Source organism: Ostrea edulis, chromosome 8 (assembly GCF_947568905.1).
Source record: "Ostrea edulis chromosome 8, xbOstEdul1.1, whole genome shotgun sequence".
Taxonomy (NCBI): Eukaryota; Metazoa; Mollusca; class Bivalvia; order Ostreida; family Ostreidae; genus Ostrea; species Ostrea edulis.
This window is the reverse complement of record NC_079171.1, coordinates 53,203,803-53,228,762: the sequence shown is the minus strand read 5'-3', so window position 1 is coordinate 53,228,762 and position 24,960 is coordinate 53,203,803. Positions and strand designations below refer to the sequence as shown.

The following is a 24,960-nucleotide window of genomic DNA, read 5'->3' as shown; positions in this document are numbered from 1 at the left end:
AATTCGTTGAGACATTCCAGTTTTCAGCATCCAAATAGCTTGCAAACGATCATTTTCAATCATGCAAGGCATCTCCCAACCAAAATTATATTCCATGAACCAATGTTTTTCTATTGCAATACATTTAATACTGTCAATAAATACAGGAAATTCTGATAGATCACTAATCACGTGTCGCATAGTCTAGAAATTCCATAGCTGCTGTTGCCAATACAGTGAATGGAACGCGATATTTGATGAAGTGAGTACTCAAGCATAGTTTAGTATGTCAAATTACGCCTTTGAGAGTAAAGAGAGATCAATGACTACTTTCTTATGTTTTATTGAACGTTTAATCATACACAGTTTCTTTTTGCTCACTAGTATGTATGCCTTTGTACTTCATGCATTTTTGTGTTGATATAACCACCAAAAAAATAATTGCGCTTAACTTAAATTCCAATTGAAGTGTTTTAAAGGTAACAAGTCTTAGCATCGTACACCGTTTCTAGTCAGTCATTGGTCAAATATAACAAAAACATGTTAAGGTATATCAAGGAACTATTATTTTTCATATCAATGGTGGTATATACACATATTTCGAAATGATGGTGTCACTACATATTTTACATCGTAAGTGTCACGCGACCAGGTCCGCAATGCTACAATAAGAAATATTAATAAGAACACTCTATTGTCTTTGAAAGAAACATCGTTGAGTGACTCTCTAGAGACAATTCTGTATTATTTACCTAGTTAATATGAGGTACAAAAACTACTGTTATGATAGTATTCTTGATTTGACATGAGTTAAACAAGCACACCATTTATGTCTACAGGTCCCAACAGAGAAGATGGAGGAAACACCACTATATTATAGAGAACCTGAAGGAGAACTCGATGATGTCACATGCAACAGCGACTTCAAGTAATATGTTTTATATTTAAGCAATATAGAAATCTTAGACATTTTTAGGCTCCTAAATGCATAAGAATTTCAAAAAATTGAAAATTAGTGATGTATATCCAGAAAAGCTTATAAATGATCAATATTAGTATAACTATAAAGAACATGTGCAAAATAGCATGCTGCTACGTTGTTTTTTTCTTTCTATAAACCGTGTGCACGTAAGACATAATTGACAAATCGTACTTCTCGTAAGCACCTGATCCCACCTCTGGTATATCCAGGGATCCGTGTTTGCCTAGCTCTTTATTCTGTATTCCTAATAGAAGTTATGAGATTGATCATTGTTCCTTATCTTCGCCTTTCATGTAATGGTTTCCATTTGCATTATATTCGGACAATTAAAAGTTATACGGAGCTTCTTAGGAAAAGAGAAAACTATATATCTTGTTGTGACCCTTAACTTGACATTTAGCTATATTGATGACGTTTTATCTCTCAACAATAATCATTTTATTCATATTTCGATTCGATACCACAAAGTCCTCCACATAAGCTTCGATTTTAGCTTCTTTATCGTCAACTTCCCAAATTTCCCGTTAATATCTATTTTCAATGAAACATCTAGGTATGAAGCATAAGTAGACGACGCTGTGGTGGTTTTTTTTTATTTTGAGTTCACAGGAGTACATCGAATCAACATTTAAATGAAAATTGTTATTGGTAATAGATACAACGTTAGAATTAATATATTCCACATTTGATTTAAACTACCTTGCATATTTTGGCACATTACGTTTGAAGTTTCTTCTTCAGAGCAAATATTATTTCGTGAGGAGCAAAGAGTGGAACATTTACTGCATCTCGCGATGTATATATGATATGTTTCAAAAGATGCATTTTCTCTGAGAATCGTTCACAAAGCGTGCAAGCCACGCCTACAAAGTGGTCAGTGTTTCGTGCAAAGCGTTTCGTGCAAAGCGTTCACCGTTCCGTGCAGATCCTTCAGCGTTTCGTGCAAACCGTTCACCGTTCCGTGCAAGAATTGTTTCGTACCGTTCCGTGAAAGTGGTGTAGTAGTACGTTTCAGGGTCTGTAAATATAGACTTTTCTAAAGTTTGCTCACACAACTTCTCATTGAGTCAAATGTTGTCTAACATGTTTCATACCGATTGTTTGACTGTTCTTTATACATTGTTTTTGACTTCGGATTACTCCGTTTACCTGATCAAGATATAGGGCTCACGGTGGGTGTGATCGGTCGACATGGAATGATCACTCCTCCTAGGTCCCTGATCCAACCTATGGTATATCCAGGTATTCGTATTAATTTTGCATTACTTACAGGAGTTATGAGATTAATCATTTTTCGCTATATTCACCTTTTCTTAGACTATATTGTTTATTACCAAATACAGTACTGCTTATGAGTTACATGTACAAACAGCATAAATTAAGAGCGTGTGGGGTTCACAAATGATGTCCCTCCTCTTGTTGTGAATAGTTTATAGAAAAACCCATTCCTCTTCCTCGTGGAGACAATCACTGTGCGGGGTCATACTATTAAAACAACGGAAATCAAATTATATATTTTTTATCAATTTTACAGAAACACCTGCAGCTACAGCTCCCTTCAGCGAGATGTAGCGGATTTATTTACTTCCATGCAGAAATTGATTGAGTTACCAGGATTCCATGTTCATGTCCGAAGAGAGGCATATATGGAAAAAATGAAGGATATTGACAAACAATTAGATTCTAGGAAGAATGATTTAATGAAGACAGACTGTGCTATTGTTGTCGCAGGTAATCTAAGATTCAGTATATTGTACTTTTATATAATAACTATACTTCGGTTATTAACATGAATGGATATTTCTTAAATAGTACATAACAAAGCAAGCAAACTATATCTGTTTATGAGACCCAATTATGTTTTGTAAAATATAGCAACATAATGACTAGATATACTTTACAATGAAAGGTGAACAGTGATAATTCGCATAATTCCCACATGTAATACAAAATAAAGAGTTGGGCAAACACGGACCACTGGACATACCAGAGGTGGGAGCAGGTGCCACGGAAGAGTAAGTATTCATACAATACTACTAAGTAATATCCATAGTGTTTCCAGGGGTCTGTGTTTGCCCTACTTGCAATTTTGTATTCTTCACGGGATTATGAGGTTGATTTCTGTCCGTCATATTCACTTTTCAAATTGTAATCACTTTTCAAAGTATTATTTATCTAGAGGGGAAATAGAAAACATTGAATTTAGATTGGACATTTAGATGTAAGTGAAAATATTTATATTGCAAATCACATTTTCCTCTATGAACCAATAAATTTCAGCGCGCAACACAATCCTTTCACATTGACTATGAATGGATTGTGAACTAGCTTAAAGCACGCGACTGAGAGAGCGTAATGGTTTGAAAAAAAATAGAACATCTGTTACAAAGATCTCGCAAGTCACACCTTTGGATTAAGATTGTAAACTTACGTGGATTATCATTCCAATCTTGCGATATCCTACCTCCAAAATACAGTGCACCTTGCAATGTTGATAAAGTCAGGGTGAGACGAAATGTGACGTCATGTCTATGTGTTGACGTACGTCACAATAACTACTGTGACAGAGGCTAGGAGTTCGTTTTTATACAACAAAATAGAGACAATGTAAACAAACGGTGTTTTAGTAAATGAATATAAATATAAGAAATGAACATCACTTTTGAGCTGTTCATGGTCAATATGAACGGATGTGTATTTGAGGCAAATTTGCCTCAAATCCAAATCCGTTCATACTGACTATTAACAGCTCAAAAGTGATGTTCATTTCTTAAATGTACTGCAACACTTGTTTTTCATGATGTTTGATTTAAAGGAAATATCACTCTATATCATGTCACTTACCAAATTCTCAATCATCATAAGGAGAAACAAGTGCAGGAAAATCCAGCGTTATAAATTTGTTAATTGGGGAGGACATCTTACCAACTGATATCACAGCCACTACGTCCAGAATATGTAGACTGAAGTACTCGGACAAATTACAGATATCAACGTGTGACAGCGAGGACAGACAGATACAAGTGAGAGAGTTTGATAACAGGGAAGATATGGCAGACAAGATGTCAAAAGTAGCCAGGACAAAGGATGAAAAAATAAAATACGTTGACTTTTGGCTTCCAATTGAGATGCTGAAGGTATGTCTGAATGAAGACATTTAAAACATATTTTACCTTCGTGAAATATTTAAACATGTAACTTGCTTGAAAATTAATACAACTATAATCTAAAGTTTCTTAGTTATATCTCTTTAAGAAATCATAATTTGTACATAATCGAGAAAATTCTTGAAAATAAATATTCAATTCTAAACGCACTTGATCTCTCGAGAAATAGGGCGAATGGATCTAAATTGGCACACTCATATAATAACAATGATAATACCATATTTATATAACACCCTTTTCATACACTATGCACTCTCAAAGGTGCTTTACAATACATATATCCTTACAACAGAACGTTTTACACATAATACATAGAAAATGAATAAAACATTAAAAAGCAATGACATAAAGGGCGTTATCACATGTAAACAGTCCGTAGCTGTACGTATTCTGATTGTACATATAAAACATGAAAACACAATATACCATAGATATACCAGATAAGAATAAACATCAGTTTCAGGGCATATTAAAGTAATAATAATGAAATACACACACGCACACACAGCATATAATGTCTCAGTTATAATACATTAACATACAATTTTTATATATATAAAACATCACAAAATGGTACTCGAAAACTAAAAAAACACAGTCAAAACAGATAAGATAATCTTAATGCACTGAAACAGCAAACACGAATGACTGAAATGATAGAAAATAGTCCTGGAAAACTTGATGGAAAAAGTGTGTTTTCAGTGACTTCTTGAACGCACACAATATTCCACAGTCCCTTAGGGCATTCAACATATACCTAATTGTAAAACTTTGAAAAGATACATTGCATGATCAAGTACATGTGATACTTTTAACAAGCCTCATCAATAGATTGAAAGATAAACTGCAGAGGTACAGTGCCGCAAAGTTTTAACCAAATGTGAATTCTAAGTAAATTTAAGGTGTCCAAAGAAACAAGATTAGCACTTTCAACAGTTTATGCAATTATTTCTTGCAATACATTTAGGATTTGACTTATTTTCGCATTGCTTTCTTTCAATGAAAATGAGACAACACTCATAAATATCTAAAATATTTGATCTGTCATCCAAAAGTTTGCTTTGTTAGACATTATTTTGATTCTAAACACATGCATTAGTGGCGTCAGTGGCGTAGTGGTTAGGCCGTCAGACTCTCGACCGAAAGGTCGTGGGTTCGAGTCCTGGCCGCCGCAGGTCTGACGTTGTGTCCTTGGGAAAGGCAATTTACATGAATTTCCACACTCCACCCTAGTGTAAAAGGGGTACCTGGCTATAGACAGTGAAAGATATTGTTAGAATGTTAGTGATCTAGCGCTTGTAATGGCAGCTTGCACTGTATGCTTCCTAGGAGGCTGAGAAAGTTCTAGATTGATATAAGGTCTGCCGGGGTAATAATGTAGATTGATTATTGTAAAGCGCTTTGAGCAGCATACGCTGGATAAGGCGCTATATAGAACCAACCATTAGTATTAATAGTAGTAGTAGTAGTACTTTGAAGTTGATTGTATTGATGGAATATTGTTTAAGTCCTTTCGATAATAGTTCATTCATATGAAGCCGTCACCATTTCCGCTGAAAGGCTGCAAAATTTAGGTCTATGCTCGGCGCTTATGGCCATTGAGCAGGGAGGAATCTTTATTGTGCCACATCTGCTGCGACACAGGGCCTCGGTTTTTGCGGTATCATCCGAAAGACCCCCTCATATAGTCGCTTCTTACGACAAAAACGGGGTACTGAGGACCTATTGAAAATCCGGACCTCTACTTGCCTGAAGTTGATAGTGTTGCTCACAACATGTGTACCTGCTAAGACGCATGCACCCCAGATAATCCCCTCGCATTTTCACAGTGACAAATAACACTTTGGAGAATTATATTGGATACTACATTACTGGGGACTGAACTTATTAGTCAATTCCTACATGTATAGTGCCGTTTACTAAATTCATCTGACCACCAAACAACGGAGAAGGACATTTTTTGTGAAATTTCATCAAGTTTATCATAAGTTATTCTTTTATTAATATATTTTACTGCAAATAGCTTTAAAAAAATGCTTGAAATCAGAATCTTGTTATCGATTTTTACTGGGATTTCATTTGGATAATTGTGACACTCACCTGTGTTGAAAAGATACTACATTTACTTTAATCTATACTAGCGGAAAAAGAAACTGTGCATTATTTAATACATGAATAAAAATATTAAAAAATAACAATGAACAAATTTTATTTTTTGTAATACTGTTAACAAATGTATTCGTTACAACATTTCATAATCCATTAATGTTAACGTCGAATAACATCAATTTCAACACAGTCAAAAGACACTGGTATTCGAATTTGAATTAACAAATTTAATAACGCGTGTGACCACCATTTGCATTCACGCATGCTTGACAACGGCGCCTCATTGATGCCACTAAAGTGTTCAGAAATGCTTGAGATGTGGTGTTCCAGATATTGGTTAAAGCCTGGCCTAAATCAGCCAGTGTCACTGGCTGATTTGGTGAACGGTGTAGATGTTTTTCCTTTTCATCACAGACGTGCTCGATCGGCGATAAATCGGGGGAAACAGCTGGCGAAGGCAAGATATAGATATTATGTTGAACAAAAAAGTCCGTTACTACACATGCAACATGTGTCTTGCTACGATATTTTTTGTCATTCCAACTTAAAGCATCCCAACAGCACGATTACGTTGGTTTTCGCTGAGTCGTGGTAGTATAGAAGGGTAAATTTTGTCAAATCTAAAGTGCTTTCCTTAACGAATAATTCTTACTCCAAACAGTATTGGCCAGTAAAACTCGTGCGTACGAACACTTCAATAAACAACATGTGTTCACTAACCTAGAAAAAGTCTGTGCATCTGAGTCGGGTACTATCCGATAGTGTTAAAAAATCCCCTTTATTGATTGTTTAGATTTTATAAATACAAATAATAAATATAGAAAAATTATACTAAATTTAATAATGCACAGTTTCTTTTTTCCACTAGTATATATGTTTGAATGAATCTAATAGCAAGAAGAAATCATCATATTTTCGGTCAAATATTTTCTCAATTCGCAAACTGAACCACTAAAACGACAGTATGGGAGTTTCAATCAGATTAGGAAAAATAAATATCGAGTGGGAAACAATGATGACTACAGCTCGCCGGTAAACAATGGACACGGATACTTATTGGTCTACTATCGATTATGTGCATATCTTTTATTTACATATCTTACTATAACAAGTTGAGGGAGTTCCTCATTGCTAATATCTTCGTAGTCTTTGTTGATAAGATCTTCCAACGCTGTTCCTAATCCCATGGGAACGATATTTGCTTCTTTTAAGCTGACATGTTTTTATATTCTTATGAGACAAAATTTATTCAAAAGCTTTTACATGGAAAGAAAAAAATATCTTGCTTTGGCCTTTAACTTGACATATAGATATATCAAAGACGTTTTATCTCTTGAAAATAATCTCTTTGATCCATATGTCGATTCGATATTGTCCAGTGAACTCGAAATAAAAGATATTCCAGCGTTTTCTAAATCGGTTTCGTACTTTAGTATTTTATGGAACATAGATGCTAACAGCACAAATTAATATATATAACAAACTGGATGATTTGGGTTTTTCCGTCTTCAAATCCCGACATTTATGTAGCAATGGTCCATTATCACCTGCATGAAAGGTGAAGATATGGTATTTATTTCTCTCAACTGATGCAATACGAAACAGTGTGTTCTACGTATGACCAGTTTTTCAATCGAGATAGGCTACTGACCAACAAGTTGATGTTATTGGGGCTTCAAAACACTTGTTTAAAGTCAGCATCTCACAATTTATATGGTGGTTATAATGATCTAGTTTGTTGATCAAGATATAAGGCTAACGACAAGGGATGCGAACTCCTCCCAGACACCTGATCCCACCTCTGGTATATCCATGGGTCCTTGTTTGTCCAGCTCTCTATTTTCAATTTCTTAAAAGAGTTATGCCATTGTTCTCTGTTTGTTATCTTCACTTTTCAAAATCTTAGTATCAACTGCATATGGTATTTATGGATCTCAACTGATTCAATATTTAAAAGTTTGTTCTGCGTTTCATCAGTTTTAAATCGAGGTAGTCTACTGACAAACAAGCTGATATTATAGGGGTTCCAACAGTCTCGTTCATAGTTTGCAATTGTAAATTATATTGTGGGTATAACGACTTGTTTGCCAAAATCAACCTGTCATTGGGTCAAATACGGTCTGACGTGCTTCATTCAATTTTTCAGTCGTTCTTTATACACTGAATATGGCTACCGATTACTCCGTTTAAGTGATCAAGATATAGGGCTCACGGTTGATGTGACCGGTTAACAATGGATCCTTACTTCTCCTTGGTATCTGATCCTACATCTAGTGCGTCGAGTGGTCCGTGTTCGCACATCCCATTATTTTTAGTAGTAAAACCAGTTTCATTTGTCCTGAGGATTCATTGAATTGTTCGTGCCGCTAGTCATGTAAGCCCTTTATACATTTTCTTCATTTGATCCTGTATATATTACACAGATCCGACACTTCTAGGTATCGGGTGTTTTGAGAATTTAATCAATGCTTATTCATCATGATCCATTTGCATACCTTTTTCCTATTTGTTTCATGGCTAATTTCAGCCAACAAACCTCTGTTTTCTTTGACATTTATTTTTTCGTTTTTGTCTTTTGACTCGTATATGCTGGTTGTCTCGTCATTATTTAATTCATGACATAACCAACTAGTTTTGTATTCTTAAGAAGCAGAAATCATTCAAATGTTCTTTACGAGAACAGCAAAACGCTAACTAAGGTCTTCAACTCGACGTTGACATAATGTATCTGCTGTGTGTCAAACGGGATGTCTTCAGCTTATCGGTAATCTAATTCTTTCCTGAGATTATTTTCATTTATATATCGATTCGATATATCCCTCTTAACTCGAAATAAAAGACACCACAGAGTCGTGTACTTCTGCTTCATACTTAGTTATTTTATTGAAAGTAGATATCAAGAACAACCTAACAACTTAACTTGATGTCAAACATGATTATTGCAGCTTCTCCGTCGTAAACTTCCCATATCTATGTTGCAATATTCCATTATCACCTGCATATGATGTTTATATTTCTCATCTGATTCAATACGCAAGAGCTTGTCTGTGTATGGTAAGTTTTTAAATCGAGGCAGACTACTGACAAACAAGCTGATGGTGCATGGTTCTCCACGGTCTCGATTAACGTCAGCATTTCGCAAATTATACGGTCGTTATAACGATCTAGTTTGCCTATATAAACTTTCATGGGCTCAAATGCTGTCTGACGTGGTTCATACCGATTGTTAGGCCCCTCTTGGTACATTGATTTTGACTACGGATAACTCCGGTTACCTGCTCAAGTTATAAGGCTGACGGTAGGTGTGACCGGTCGAGAGGGAATGTTTACTCCTCCTACGCACCTGATCCCACCTCTGGTGCGTCTATAGGTCCAGGGTTGTCAAACTCTCTATTTTGTATTGCTTATAGGAGTTATGAGATTTGAGCACTCTTCGTAATCTTTACCTTTACACGTAAAGCTTTATTTTATGAAGTTGTCTGCATCACTATTACTATCAAAGCACAAATTTGTACTTAATGGCACGGAAATCATACGATTGTCTTTAGCTTCCATAATGCAATTTCAGGGTAACATAGTTGTAGTGGATACACCCGGAATAGGAGATGAGGACCAGGAGCAGGTGGCCAAGATGATGATGGACTACATACCTAATGCCCTTGCTTTTGTCTTTGTTGTTAATTTGGGAAACGCCGGAGGACTACAGGGTGATCGAGTATGCTATTTCAACTCATAGTAAAATTGAAAACATTGAGAGGATAAACATTAAGTTAATTTTTTCACATTACTCTTTGATGTAATGTATCACTTGTTTACTGATATAACTGAAAATTAGCAAGTGTTCATTGGGTGAAATTTCAATTCAGCTTTTGCGAATATTGGAACGTGTGAGGGGATCCTTGAATCAAATGCATAGCTTCGACCCTAAGGATGCAATCTTTCTACTGAACAAGTGGGATACATTGGTCCTGAAAAAGCGATCGACAGACCTGTTTGATGAGATAAAAGAGAAATTACATGATGTTTGGGAAGAAGTAAATGACAACTGCATTCTTAAATTTGCCGCAGCCAGGGTGAGGAAATATGAAACTGTAAACTCTGTTTTAGTCGCTTGTAAAATCGACGAAGTAAAAGTTAATTACGTGATATAGCACCCATGTTAATGGAAGACTTTCAAGAATGACATCCAATGCTTCTGATAGGAATAATTACATATGACTAATTGAGCCCGCAAAATAACGTAATTTTACCGCCGTAGTGATCTAGATGTAGAACGTTCGCCTCGCAAGTGGAAGGTCAGGGTTGGAATCCCAGCTGCGACAGACATAAGTCGTTATAACAGGTAGTGACAGTTCCATCTCCAAACGTTCGGTATCAGGTGTGAATGTCATGGGTCTTCGAAGATGACCTTAAAAAGGACGCCCGGTGTCACAGAAGGTGTGGCACGCTAAAGAACCGTCACTGTTCAATGACCGTAAGCACGGAGCTTAGGCCTAAATTTCAAAGCCCTTCACCGGTATTGGTGACGTGTCCATATGTGTGGGGAAAATATCTAGAGAGACGTTAAACAAGATGAAATCATAGTATATTTGAAAATCGCAAAGCGTTTTTGATTTACACTAATTTTATTCACAGCGGGCACATATTTTATTTATCCCTTTTCCAAACTGATGATGGACTTAGTGTCTCTAGCAGTACTATAATAACGACATATAATTTAATATAAAATAATATTGTTAGGTAACAACTAGGCAACAATTTATTTCCATGTGAAAAACAGATTTAATACCGATACACCTTTCATGAAAAAAATGATATTGTGGATAATCTTATTTCCAGGTCGACGAAAATGAAGTGTATCGGAGAGAATATGACCGATTTCAACAGATCTTGAAAAACATAACAGCAAAAAATGAAAACAAAAGAATAAAAGTACACACCGAGTAAGAAATACTAATGTTCATTAATAATCAGTTAATATTACTATTTTATCATTTCAATTGATTTCTAAAAGTAGGTATGATCTATCAAAATAGAGTGAAACCATTATCACAATATCAGTAATTTGATAGCATTGTTTTCTTACGATCTATGTGCGACTTCCACGTCTCTATATGCACTGTGTTTTGCAAATGCAGGGTTATCGGGAATAAAATTTTACTAGTGTGCATTCATAATGAAATGCATAATGTTAATACTTTTTCCAGGCAGATGCCTATAGATTAATGTAAACGGTTTTTTTTTTTGTTTTTTTTTTTGCTGTTTCCCGTGAAAGATAATCAGAAGTTGATTGAAGTGGTTTGATTAGTTTAACATTCCTTTGAACAACACAATGTACATTTCAGATTCATCAGGTCCTTTATTGAAGTCTGTGATGTAGTTGTGGCCAGCAAGATAAACTGTGCGAGACAAAACACAGAAAAAAATGTCAAAACCTTTGATAAAATGACAAAGCAGTTACATGACACGGAGCGTAAACGAAAGGAGGTAATAAACCAAAAAATTGATTGAAAAATGGCATGTACTTATCTCAGTCAAATGTTGCAGATCTATCTATGCCAAGTGTTATACCAGTAAACACATTATTTTATTCGCGAGTTCTCGCAAATGAACTCTTACGGATAGATGCGATACAGTTATAGCCGGCAAAATGCAACTGAAAGACACATATACCACAAACAGTTGATACTATAAAAATCTCACCATCATCATACACTGTCCAATCTAATCTGATATAGATCCTTTGATATGCTAGTATATTTTGCTCCACAAGGATGTAGAAATTGGAGTTATATTAGGACGATCCTTTTATCATCATATGGAATTGTTGCAGTTATTCTGAAATGCATCCTTTTCGTCCATTGTTTTACAAGGGACACGGCAGTTAGGAAAATGGTTTTGACGTGTAATATTGACAAGCGAGAGATAACATTTTACCAATAATCAAAGGAGTTGACGGTTGTATTTCAACATACACCAATACAAAATACACAATTCACTACTGAGCATTGCTTTAAGTGAAATGATTGTAACAATTTCAATTTTCCTACACTAATACAGACAGGGATGGTGCATTAAAATGTCTAAAGTATTTAATTTATACGTATCAATCTGCAACATTCAATACCATAGTGTAAAAAATCATATTACTCATATCTGTACCTAATCACCTAATTCCAACTTTGGTTTGTACGGGAGTCTGTGTTTGCCCTACTCGTTATTGTGTATTCTTAATTGGATTTTATTTTATAATATACCTATCAATGTATCGTTCTTTGCTACTGTGGATTTCACTGCGTGTGCTCCGGTTTTCCGGATCACCAAACTGTAGTTTTCTGATTCCGTATCAGTATCCTCTGAAATTGATATCGTCACAATGACGTCACAATGCATCAACGCAGCGTTGTTGTTTTTTTTTGAAAATATTGACCGCGTCACACAAAAAAATGTGTTCACCAAATAAATAATTTCATTGTATGTCTGTGTTTTTTGATAATTTGGATTACATTTATTATCTTACGCGGGTATGTTAAGGCAGGTCATACTTCATTTATGCACGTAAACTGCATAATTTTTAAAATATGTCTTACATAGAGAGAGGGAGCTACTAACTCTTAAAAACTATTTTGGTTGTTTACATGAGAACAGTTTGTATCATAACAACATGACAAACATGCGCTTCCGTATGACGTCATTGCATTACTGTTATAATAGATCATGGAGTTACCTTAATAGAAAATGTAAAAGTAGCACATTATCCCAAGATTCAAATATTGGTCTAACTGGCGATAATGACGGTAAAATACCCATAGTATATCAGAATTACTGATAGAATCCTACCACTTTCAATAAGAAATAATTATTGAACATTTAAACACGAAACCATCTAGCTCATAGTTTACATTTTGCATGATGCTATGTAGTTTTCTTTAAAAGTTTTCTTAACAGACGATTCTATCAGTAATTACCGTGTTCATTAGTTTATGACCTTTCAAACGGTGTATAAAAAGTCTCTAAAAGTATGCGGGCTAATGTGCTACTTTTGCAGTTTTATTTCAGTCTGAGACAGAGGAAAATCGGATCGACATGCTAAATGGAATGTTTTCTCCGTTAAACAAAGTTGTCAATGAATGATATCAACATACCTTCTTAATATCAATAAATTCTCAGCGTTTCACATATATATTCCATACATCCCATGTCATATATTTCAAATACTCTACATTTTGTCCATATTTACATGGCACACATAAACAAATTCCTTGCATGTGTCAACGTCACTCGATGTATAGTCATGACGTCATCAGTTTACTTTCATATCGATCAGACAAAAATTACACAACAGCAGTATAGCATTTCGTTGGATCTTAGTAGCTGCATGGTTTATTTTGTGCATAAATACAACTTAAATAAAAAATAAAATCGGAATTTAATATATACTTAGTGATATACTTATTTCAATTATGACGTCACATTGTTTCGCGGATTTTATCCCAGTAAAAATTTTCGTAACCTGCCTTAACGTACCCGCGTATGAATGTGGATTTAAAATGCATAAGGGGTATATAATACATTCATCATTACTACAGTAACTTGATCCGAAGAGTTGGATCACGTCTCATTGATAAGCGCAGGTCATCAGATTTAAAACTGAACGTTTTGCGTCTCGTGTGATCTGATGATCCACGCCTGTCAACTCGACGTGATCCGACTCTTCGGACCAAGTTACTGTAGTAACACTATATATAGATCGATCATTGTCCTTAATATCCCCGACCAACCGTTTCTTCCGATGGTTAAATTGTGATCTTAAATCCAATGTTAGACGCCAATGTAGCGATTATGCGGCAGTGGGTATAGTGTATGATTTCACTGCACTTATGATCTTTTGAATTATATATATTAGGCAGCGTTTTCTGAATTTTAGGCATCTGATAATCTTCCGCAAACCGTTGACAAATTTCTTGAAGAAACGACAAGAGCTCTTCATGAATACATTCATAGCAAGGAGTTCAAAGAGAGAATTCTACAAGACATCGGAAAACATTTCAGATTTAAAATTGGAAGCGAAATAGAATCTCGAATACAGAAAGAAACATATAGTTGGCAACAGAAAAACATGGAAGAAATATTTAAAAGAGAAGTTATGGCAAAGATAACGGAAAAGGTTATCAACATTCATGAATCACTGCATAGGATTACAGATAAGATGAGAGGCTTTACCACCCCCTTTGATGTCGAGAAAAAACTTGCCTCTGCTTTTGTTTCCTTCATTGCTCCCAGCGCACCTGCCGTTGCCGGAAGTATCCTGATGACACAATTATCAGTAAATCGTAATGCTGTAATAGCTGTCGCTGCAACAGGACTTCTGAGTGGAGCTGTGGTTTCGGGATTAATAGAGCTTGATATTCTGGATGACGTTGACACAACTATTCAAAATGCTTACAAGGCCAGGATAGGGGTATTTACAACTGACAAAATTAAACAGTCATTAACCAAAGCATATGCTGAAGGATTAAAACAGATGATACAGAATTTCCTCGATGGCTATTTGAAGGAGGAAATAGATAAACTGAAACGCACTGTGACATCAATGAGAAAGGGTGTAGATTATTTCCAAAAAGAGGAATCAAATTTGATTTCTCTGAGTTCTGAGATTTCAAAAATTAAAAACCGCCTCAAAGTGGTAGAAAATACCGAAGTCAAGATGGACTGAAATTTGAAAGATCATTCACTCTTGTAAACATTAGTTATTGTCAAATCTTTATGAAAGTGAAATCAAATTATTTAGTCAATTTCTGTTTGGCGTGTTTCGTACCAATTCTTAGGCCGTTCTTCGCACACTGATTTTGACCGTGGATAACTCCGTTTACCTGATCAAGATATAGGGCTCATAGCAGGTGTGGCCCGTCCACAGAAGATCCTTTTCCTCCTAGGCACCTGATCCCACCTTTAGTGTGTCCAGAGGTCCTTGTTTACCCTACTCTCCGTTTTGTATTACTCATAGGGGTTTGAGATTAATCATTGTTCGTTATTTTCACCTGCTATATAACGATTTCTATTATCCTTCTTTCTCTACGTGTTTGAAGTGTGATAACTCTAGTAAAGATCGCCTCTTTTGATACAATTCATTCATGATAAGGATAGCAAATTTCTTAGAAACCAATGTACATGCCTTTGTTGTAAAGAAATGCATTATAAAGTGAATCATTTAACTTTTATGCCAAAATTTGCGCTGATTTAGGCTGGTTGTCACTTTTGAACTTATCAATCGACAAAGTTAGCAAGGGATACATAATGGATACCTTGAACAAATGAACATTTTGATTTTTTTATTAGAATTTATAACCTTAAATATAGGCCATAACATTCTGCTTTCATGGCAAATATAAATGATGAAAGCAAATATATTTGAACCGTCATGATTTGATATGCATTGCTCTCGTAAATTTTTGTGACTACCTTCGGATGGCGAATGCGTCCCATCTTGTACAATTTCGGTGACTAGTAATGAGCTCGTTTATGTATATATTCTTTTATGTAAATGTTTCTATTATCAATTTCACCCTTTTTTCGGATTATTGCATACTGTTATGCCATTGCTTTTATGCATTATCTTTGTCTGGTTAAAATTCTGCATTGTTTTGTTACTGTAATTTCGTCATTACATAAATGGCTATTTCTATTTTTCAAGTTGGTGTTACGTTGTCTTTCTTGTGAAATAGTATTTTGTCTGATAAGGTATCCGTAGAATTTTGTGTCGGAAATGGCCATTGAGAAAAATTCATCGTTTTCATATCTATCTATCTATCTATCTATCTATCTATCTATCAATATATCTATCTGTCTATATGTCTCTTTTTTTCGAAGTAAAATATAAAAAGAACTCAAAACGCTTTGTAGAAATATTTCGGCCGTGTTACCGGTCTTTTGTCAGTCGTCTTTCACTGTTATAGCAAGGTCACGCAAGACTGCATACAGAAAAATACTATGACGTCACAGTAAGTATTATACAATTGAAAAATAACGTCATAATTGATATTGCGCGAAAAGCATTTGAAAAAGGAAAGAGTCTAATAATAAAATGAACAATACTCACCCGTCTTCGTGGACACATCCTAAAATATGACTATGCATACAATTAAGTATTTGGTAAGTAATGTAATAAAATTTTAGAAATATTTGTTCACAAAGCAGTTAAATTCTGGCCTTAGTGAATACAAGCAAGAAATATTACAGTAAGTAGTTCATCGTAAATACAACAATATTGTTATAATAAATTATTATTATAACACGTTCTTTGCATACAAAACATTAATTATTAAACGCAAAGATGTTCCCTTTTGTTTTTTCCAAGTGATACATAAGTATTCATTTTTTCTTCCATAAATTTTCTCTAAAGCGACGTGTCATCTTTGTAAAGTTTTTCAATTCCTATTATAGATTAATCATCAATACTCTGAGAATCTGTATAGAAATGAATAGCAACAGGGTCATGAGTTTATCGTCTAATAGATGACAAATTGAAAATGTCTTTGGCATAAAGTTACCCCAGTTTCTCCCACATATACAAATTTGTTGCATTTTTTTTTTTACAAAACACTCCATAAACTACATTGTTGGATTTACAATTGATATAATTTTTAATAGAATATTTGCTACCGTTACAGTCCTCAAATTGATTAGTTTTCATGACATATTGACATAAAGTACACTTTTTAGCACCATATGCCTCGCATAAATTCTCTTTTCTTAAACAAAAAATAGATCATTGTGTTTATTATGTACCAGAATGTCTTTGATTATTTTGTCTCTTTGAAAAGCCACTATGGACATATATCTAAAACGTTTTGAGGCGCTCAGAATCTTCAAGAATTTTTGACGTGTTTTTTTTTAAAATGTTAATGATATTGGGAAGCCCTTTAGAATTGTCTACCACAAAAAGGAACACGGTTAACATACTTTGTCTTTTTTCTGTCGTTTAGGAGATTCGAGTTTATCTATTTCTGTAAGTGTTTTTTCTACATCGTTATTTCAATCAACCCGTTTTCTTAGATATGTCTTTATTTCCTTCCGTTGAATTACATATTTTTCTTCTATGGAACAAATTCTACGCACACGGAGCCCAAGTCCAAAGGAAAGATATTTTTTCTAAATTCAGGGTGGCTAGATGTTTTATTAAGGTACATATCTTGATCGATGGGCTTGCAGTATAAGTCAATGCAAAGGATTGCGGTTATTATTGAGATCGTTACATCAAGGAAATCGATTACGGTGTTTAATAGACGTAAGTCAAGCTATGACCAGAAATATACAGTGGGAAAACGATTGCAAACAGAAAAAAAATGAAAAGAAAGATGAAGTTAATAACCCTGATAAGATGATTGATTGATTGATTAATGTTTTCCGCCACACTCAACAATTTTTCAGTTATTTGGTGGCGCCCAGTTTTTTTATTGGTGGAAGAGAGAACCCAAATACAATGTACTTGGGAAGTGACCACCGACCTTCCGAAAGTAAACTGGGAAGGTCGGTGGTCTTTTCCCAAGTACATTTTATCTGGGTTCTCTCTTCCACCAGGAATTTACATATTTTTTCCACAAAATATGAATCAGCTAAACGGCTAACAGAACTTATAAAAGGTCATATAATTATTAATGTAGGTAAGCATACACCAATAGTTAGATTGGAAATAAACTGCCGGAACCTTTCGCCTATTTAGGAATGGAATGTTGCACCAACGCATTCTCTGTTAGTCAAAAATGAATAATTCAAACACTGGATGTTTAACTTTTTGACTTAATAAGATAATGAATTATCGCTGTTTATACATATCACGCTCCCTATTGGAAATACACACATACACTATATTATGTGTAAATACATTTGCATTAAAGATGTCTGCGTATAAGAGGGCGGGGACATATAAATATTGTGCTGGTATCGTTCTATCAATGCCGGAATCAATAGATTGTAAAACGCGTTTTATTTTTTTATACAAACATTTAACTTATATTAAATAATTTGGGGTGTACAATTTTAAAACGATTTTTTTTTTACCGTTTGTAAACAATTCCTAAAATCCTTATTTCAATTAGAATGCGTAAGAGTTCCACAAAGGGAAAGAACTATTGGGCAACTCGGAAATTGCGTATTAGAATAGAGTTTATTTGTCCGAGTTGTGGTGTTACCTTACATTTTAATTCCTACTTCCGTTTTCCTATTCTTTGTTTCGTTCAACGTTTTCGTAACACCCTTAACATTATGCGTAAACACACATTATTAATTATGATATAGACTTATGATCGTTGTTATTGTTGTAAATTTAATATGTGAAGTTTATCTTGTGGCTATATTAAACCTGCAAAATAAAAGCTACAAATCGTTAGTCTGAAGCATTTGAAAGGTCCATCTGAAGTTATCAAACTTGGGAATACATTTCACGGTATCCGGTGAATGAAGTCTGATCAGTCGACAATGCTCAATTTACTGCATTACTGCAATCCAACTGAAATAACTGGAATTCGAAATCGGTCTTCGAATATAAATATTGTTTAACTTGAAAGGTGAAGATAGTGAATAGAGACTGTTGTGAAACCCCAGTAGCATCAACTTGCTTGCCAATAGCTGGGCTCGATTTAAAAACGTATCATACGCAGAACAAGCCTCTGCGCATCGATTCAGTTGAGATATATAAAGACCATATGAAGATGATAAGGAATGTGGCTACATAAATAAAGGAAGTCGACGACGGAGAAGCCCATATAATCCCGTTTATCATAAAGTTTAGTTGTTAGTTTGCCGTCAATAGGTACGTTTAAAGAAAATATCTAATTATGAAGCAGAATTGAACGACTCTGTTGTGTCTTTTATTTCGAGTTAACAGGGATATATGGAATCGACATATTAATGACACTAATCAATAGATAAAACGCCGTCGATACATCTAAATGTTGAAATGAAGGCCACAGCAAGAGAGTATTTGAATAAATTCTCCTCCATATGAATATAAAACAGGTCAGCTAACAACGAAGCACACTTCGTTTCCATGGGAATTCCACAGACGGTTGGAAGAGCTGATCACTAAAGACCAGGTCCTGTTTTTTTCAAAACGCTGGTTAACTTCAACACAGTGGTCAAGTTTAACGCAGTGTTAACTCCTAACCAAGTGATTAGCTAACAGAAGGGTACATTCTGTTTTTGAAAGCAATTTAACACATTGGTTAGTTAACACTGTTTTAACCGAGTTAACCACTTGCTAATCATTTGATTACCCATAATGTGCATGTACTTTCTATGTAAACAATAAGAATGCAGGAGTAAATAAAAGTCTTGCTTGTAGGAGATAGCTGATGAAATGTTCATGTATTTGTTAGTTTCGAAATACATGATAGTGACTTTGAGCAATGCACTTATACTTGTGTAAATGTATTCATTGGTCTATTCAATTTAATAATCATAGAGGTATTAGAGCATTATCTAATGATATATACTATGCATTTAAATGCTTAGTTGAGAAAACTAAGCTTATGTTGTAGAAAGCAGGCTTATTACATAGATTATCAAAGTGGGAGTTTATATATCGTCGGAAACCCACGGCTGATTACGCTTTGTTCCTCTATCCATCACCCGTGGGTCCATTCATTACTACTCCCTCGTTGTCGTGAATAATTAATGAGGCAATTTCATTGGTAGCTCATCATATACCCTGAGCAAATTTGTCCAATCAACAAGACGCTTTCAGCCCAATTTTGGTACACACGTCTTGTAATAGAAAAGTTAAGTCGATGCTACATTTAAAACAGAAGAGTTCCATTACTATAACGATTACTTTGATTGGACGATATTTAAAAAAAATCATTCAAGAGAACGAGTGAGTATTATAGGGAGTCTGACAAGTTGACTTCACAATTATCTGAAAATACTTGAGAAGCCAAAGCAAAATAATTTATAACACCCCCCCCTAAAATGAGTTGTTCTGTACGGATCGAACCTAGCATATAATCCTAAGTTGCGTGATAAGGGATGAGAGGGAGTTTCATCCTTTATCAGTAAATATACGGGTTCACTTCAAGTTTTCATTTCAACTACCAATCTGGAATATCAACAATAAAAAACTCTTCTTCCTAAGTTTGTGTTGACAACTATTCTACATTAGCCTGAATTGAATACTGTTCATATTAGATAACCATAAAAAAGAAAATATAGGTATATACGTTCCATGCATGCAAATCTTCATTTGAATCAGTTTTAAATAATACAAGGGATTTTCAAATGGTCAAAGTCAGTGCAGATGATAGTGTTTTTAAAGTTAGTGTTTCAATGGAGATTATCATCATGACCCAAGGGCGTACATGCACTTTGACATTTGGAAGCAAATAAATAGGTAAAATTACATCTTAAGCATGGGTCATGTTGCAGGATTTCATCAAAGTGAATATAATACGAGTTCAGTTGACAACCCGCTGACCCCCTCCCCTTATTGAACGTTTATGCCGAAAGTATCTATAGATATGTGCAAGATATTGCCACAGACAGAAGAGTGTAACAACATCATCTAGTTTTTCCATTAGCTGTTCCCCTTAGGTACATTTCATGAGAGTTCACGAATATATTATTTTGTTCGGGGGAGTAGTCCATTTCGGATTACACAGTTCTTAATTACATTACCTGTGTGGTAGATTCCCACTGAATGTGCAAAATGCATAACGTAATTTGAAATGGAGATAAACATGTTAATGTAAAACCTATACCGTACCAATTTTGATGCACCAGATGCGCATTTCGACAAATAATGTCTCTTCAGTGACGCTCAGGACGAAGTTCTAGAAATCCGAAATAACAATAAATTTGTAAGAGCTAAAAGGAAAAAAAACCAGAGTGCCAAAGACTAGGGCCAAATTCATCTAAGGATCACAACTATGCATGAGGGAGATACTCCTTAAAATTAATTGACTAGGCACATGATCCCACCTCTGGTGTGTCCAGGGGTCCAAGTTTGTCCAACTATCTATTTTATATTACTTGTAGGAGTTATGAGATCGATCACTGTTCGTTATCTTAACCTGTCATGTGGGAAGTATATGAGTGTTGATATTTTATTTTTAGACCTCAGAGCGTCCTCTAGTTATCAGTTATTGTTTCCTGTTGGGAGATTGTGGACTGTTTGCTATAAACATTGGGTTTCGAATATTTCAGCCTCTTTCAGTGGAAGTATTCCGTTGTGGAATCCCTCGAACGAGTCTCAAATAAACTTCGGTATTTATATAAAATATGGTATATATGATTTTATTTACTGAATTTAGTTTCGCTACAGTATATGGTCATTGCTTAAATTGGCATATACTGAATTCTTAGAAGTAAAATTTGGTGTTTTTTCTTTATGCCCGTTATCATGGTCAAGATTTGTTTCTTATACAATCCAAATTTACTAATGATACATCAACTTCCGTTTTGAAATACAGTGTAGTACACGCCCCCTGAAAATCACGTTGCCGTTAACTAATGCAAAGTGAAGATAACGAACAATCTCATAATTCCTATAAGCAATACAACATAGATAGTTATGCAAACACGAACCCCTGGGATATGTAAATCCCGTTTACATTCATTTTCGCTTTACAACTTCTGGGCAATCTGAGAAATGTCGTATTTTTAGATACCAACCGTCGATCTAGTTCGTCAATACAACCTCGCATTGGGTCAAATGCTGTCTGACGTGTTTCGTACCGATTGTTAAGCCGTTCTTGGCGCACTGGTTTTCACTGCGGATGGCTCCGTTTACCTGATTAAGATATTGGGCTCACGGCGGATGTGGCCGGTCGACGGGAAATACTTACTCCTACTAGGCGTCTGATCCCACCTCTGGTGTGTCCAGGGGTCCGTATTTGCCCAACTATCTATTTTGTATTGCTTATAGGAGTTATGAGATTGATCACTGTTTGTTATCTTCACCTTGCATCCATGCAGTTTGTTTAAATTTCGTCTCGGCCCTATGAAAAGAAGGAAGTGGATTGGCTCCTGACCCCACCTCTGGTATATACAGGGGTCCGTGTTTGCCCAATTATCTGTTTTGATATTAATTGCTTATAGGTAATGAGATTGATCACTGTTTGTTATCTTCACCTTTACTTGATAGAATAGGTAGGTACATATATATTTATTATACAGCATTACTTAATTTAATATCATTTATTAAATCATAATATTCCTATTATACACTCATAAGAACATTTACATGTACTGATAAGCAGCTTTTCGATGCCGTGTGATGTGTTCAGAAGAAGTTCATTGCAGACAAACAGACGTAATAGGTCTCCTTCACTTTCATATATAGACTGAATTATGTCGTATATGTGTAGTTGTACTATCCATTACAATATATACTGAATATAAGGTAATACATCTCAAGTTATGAAATTCAGTTAAAGTTTTACAAGATGTAGACCGGTCGCGGGAGCTCAAATTTAGAATGTTCGCTTCGTAACCGGGAGTTCGTGAGTTTGAGCACCGCTCGTGTCCTGGTGGCGTCATGTTTTAAGACGACGAAATGGGTGATGACTGGTCCTTTGCCAAACGGTGAGAATCACTGGTTTTTCGGATATGACCATTAAAGCGGGGTTCCTTGTAGGGTCAAGTGCTGGCTCGCTAAAGGACCCTCACTGCAACAGTCCTGAGCGGTAAGTATAGGTCTAAATTTGTAGTACTTCATCTACAGCTGGTGACGTCCCAATAAGAGTGAAAAATTCTCGACAGGGCGTTAAACAAACATAAAATCTACCTAATTGCATGTTTATGTATTTTGATTTAGGTCGAAAAATTCAGAAAAAAAACATAAGGAGGATAGTTGATTATAGTGTTATCTTCAGTAAGATATTCAAGTATAAAGTAGATGTGGAAGACATCGTGGTGTCTTTTATTTCGAGTTCCCAGGGATATATCGAATCGAAATATATATCAATGATTGGTGTATTCAAATATCTATTTGTACCTACATGTACGGTTATTTGGCTATATTTGTTTGGTATCGAACAATCTAATTTTACTTTATACACCATTTACTGTATATATTGATAGAACAATTGTCCAAATTCTCAAACGAATGGCGCCTTTTAATTACTAAGCTGAATTGTCAATTATTTCAGATAAAGGACCAAAGACGCATATGCACGATGAATCTAGGTCTAGACCTTGTCATTAGACTGTTACAAGTCGATCTTCAATACCTACAATTATGAATTTTTTAATATGCTCAGAAATATATTTTGGAAAGCAAAATATTTTGAAAATGCATTTAATACACGCGAGCTTGTTATGTATGTCTGTTCTTAACTGGTTGAGTCGGTACTCTCAATTTTTGTCTCTCCTGCTCTGTTGTACTTATTCGCAAGACTTGCCTAGATGGTCGAGCGGTCTAACGCGCTGGTTACATGCTGCTAGGAGATTTGGTTCCGCAGGTCGTGAGTTCAACCCCGGGTAGGGGCGGAAGTGGGTATCCATATAAAGTGAAATTTTATGTGCTTTATATTAATTATTTCTTCACTTAGGGCAGTTATGTTCATTTAAGAGTTCATTGCTATTTCTGTGCTTTATATATATATATATATATATATATATATATATATATATATATATATATATATATATATATATAGGATATATATATATATATATATATATATATATATATATATATATATAAAAGCACTGAAAAGGCCACGACACTGTTGGTTATTTAAAACTCAAATTTTCGACGCAACCCGCGTCTTTATCAAGAGACATATATTACATAAACAAATAACACGCAAAAACGACAAGTATCGATAAACTACATTGGTGACAAGAGTGATACACTATTGTACTGAGTGATAAAAATGGTGGTGGTTTCGTTGTGAAGCGTGTTTACTGACTATGGTTTAGAGAGTTTGTACCATGGTTGGGTCGGGATGAAAATAAAAATTTTCTTGAAAAATTACAGAAATCAGATAAAGCCACGAATACACAAATATGGCCCTGTAATTTTGAGTAAAATAAATTCTCTTCATTCCAAAATTTCATCATGGTATGAAGTAGCTTAGACCTTCTTCTTTAGAAATCCAGTGTGTTTTTTCCGCGAAAATTCACACATATAGAAATTATAACATGTAGAACCCATAACAGTTGTGTTATTTTTGTAAAAGTTGATAATATTCAACAATATGCACCAAAACTTTGTATAACCCCCAGGCCTCGATCCAATAAATATTAATGAATTGAAAATTAGTATATTACATACTGCATAGAAGTTAAGAGTTTTTTTGGATCGAGGCCTGGGGGATAAGTGAATTTTTACTTTTTATGTTCTAAAAATAACCGGAATTTCACATTCCATGCACGAAATCCAAATAATTTTCCAAACTATAGGTTTAGTACAAATCGTAATATTTAAATATTATAGTTGGGGATTGTTTCATTGTCTTTTTACGAAACCAGTAATTATTCAAAGTTAATAAAATATGATTATTTCAAACAATATTATTGAAATAAAACCGGATCCGCGCCATCGTCGGAATCGGGCTACGTATATCAATCGATTTTGCTCCCAAAATTTCAAATAGATTATATGCTCAATTTATGAACCTTGAATATATATGTAACCATGTTAGGGATAGTTACAAAAATCTTGTAGTAGTTAACAGTTTTAGTTATTTGATCAAACAATTACGAAGCTAAGTCCTCCAATCC

General features: G+C 34.9%; 1 protein-coding gene across 1 annotated transcript in view; it reads left to right on the top strand.

The window, feature by feature from the left end:
• The first annotated feature begins 218 nt into the window (after positions 1 to 218).
• Positions 219 to 24,960, top strand: part of LOC125662396 (uncharacterized) — a 42,422-nt gene continuing 17,680 nt past the window's right edge. Inside the window, exons 1-9 of the mRNA XM_056147711.1 lie at positions 219 to 241; positions 819 to 907; positions 2,496 to 2,692; positions 3,827 to 4,098; positions 9,806 to 9,952; positions 10,104 to 10,310; positions 11,077 to 11,180; positions 11,583 to 11,724; positions 14,165 to 14,947. Of these exons, the coding sequence (XP_056003686.1) occupies positions 834 to 907; positions 2,496 to 2,692; positions 3,827 to 4,098; positions 9,806 to 9,952; positions 10,104 to 10,310; positions 11,077 to 11,180; positions 11,583 to 11,724; positions 14,165 to 14,947 (1,926 nt within the window). The 5' untranslated portion in view covers positions 219 to 241; positions 819 to 833. The remainder of the gene's footprint in view (positions 242 to 818; positions 908 to 2,495; positions 2,693 to 3,826; positions 4,099 to 9,805; positions 9,953 to 10,103; positions 10,311 to 11,076; positions 11,181 to 11,582; positions 11,725 to 14,164; positions 14,948 to 24,960) is intronic.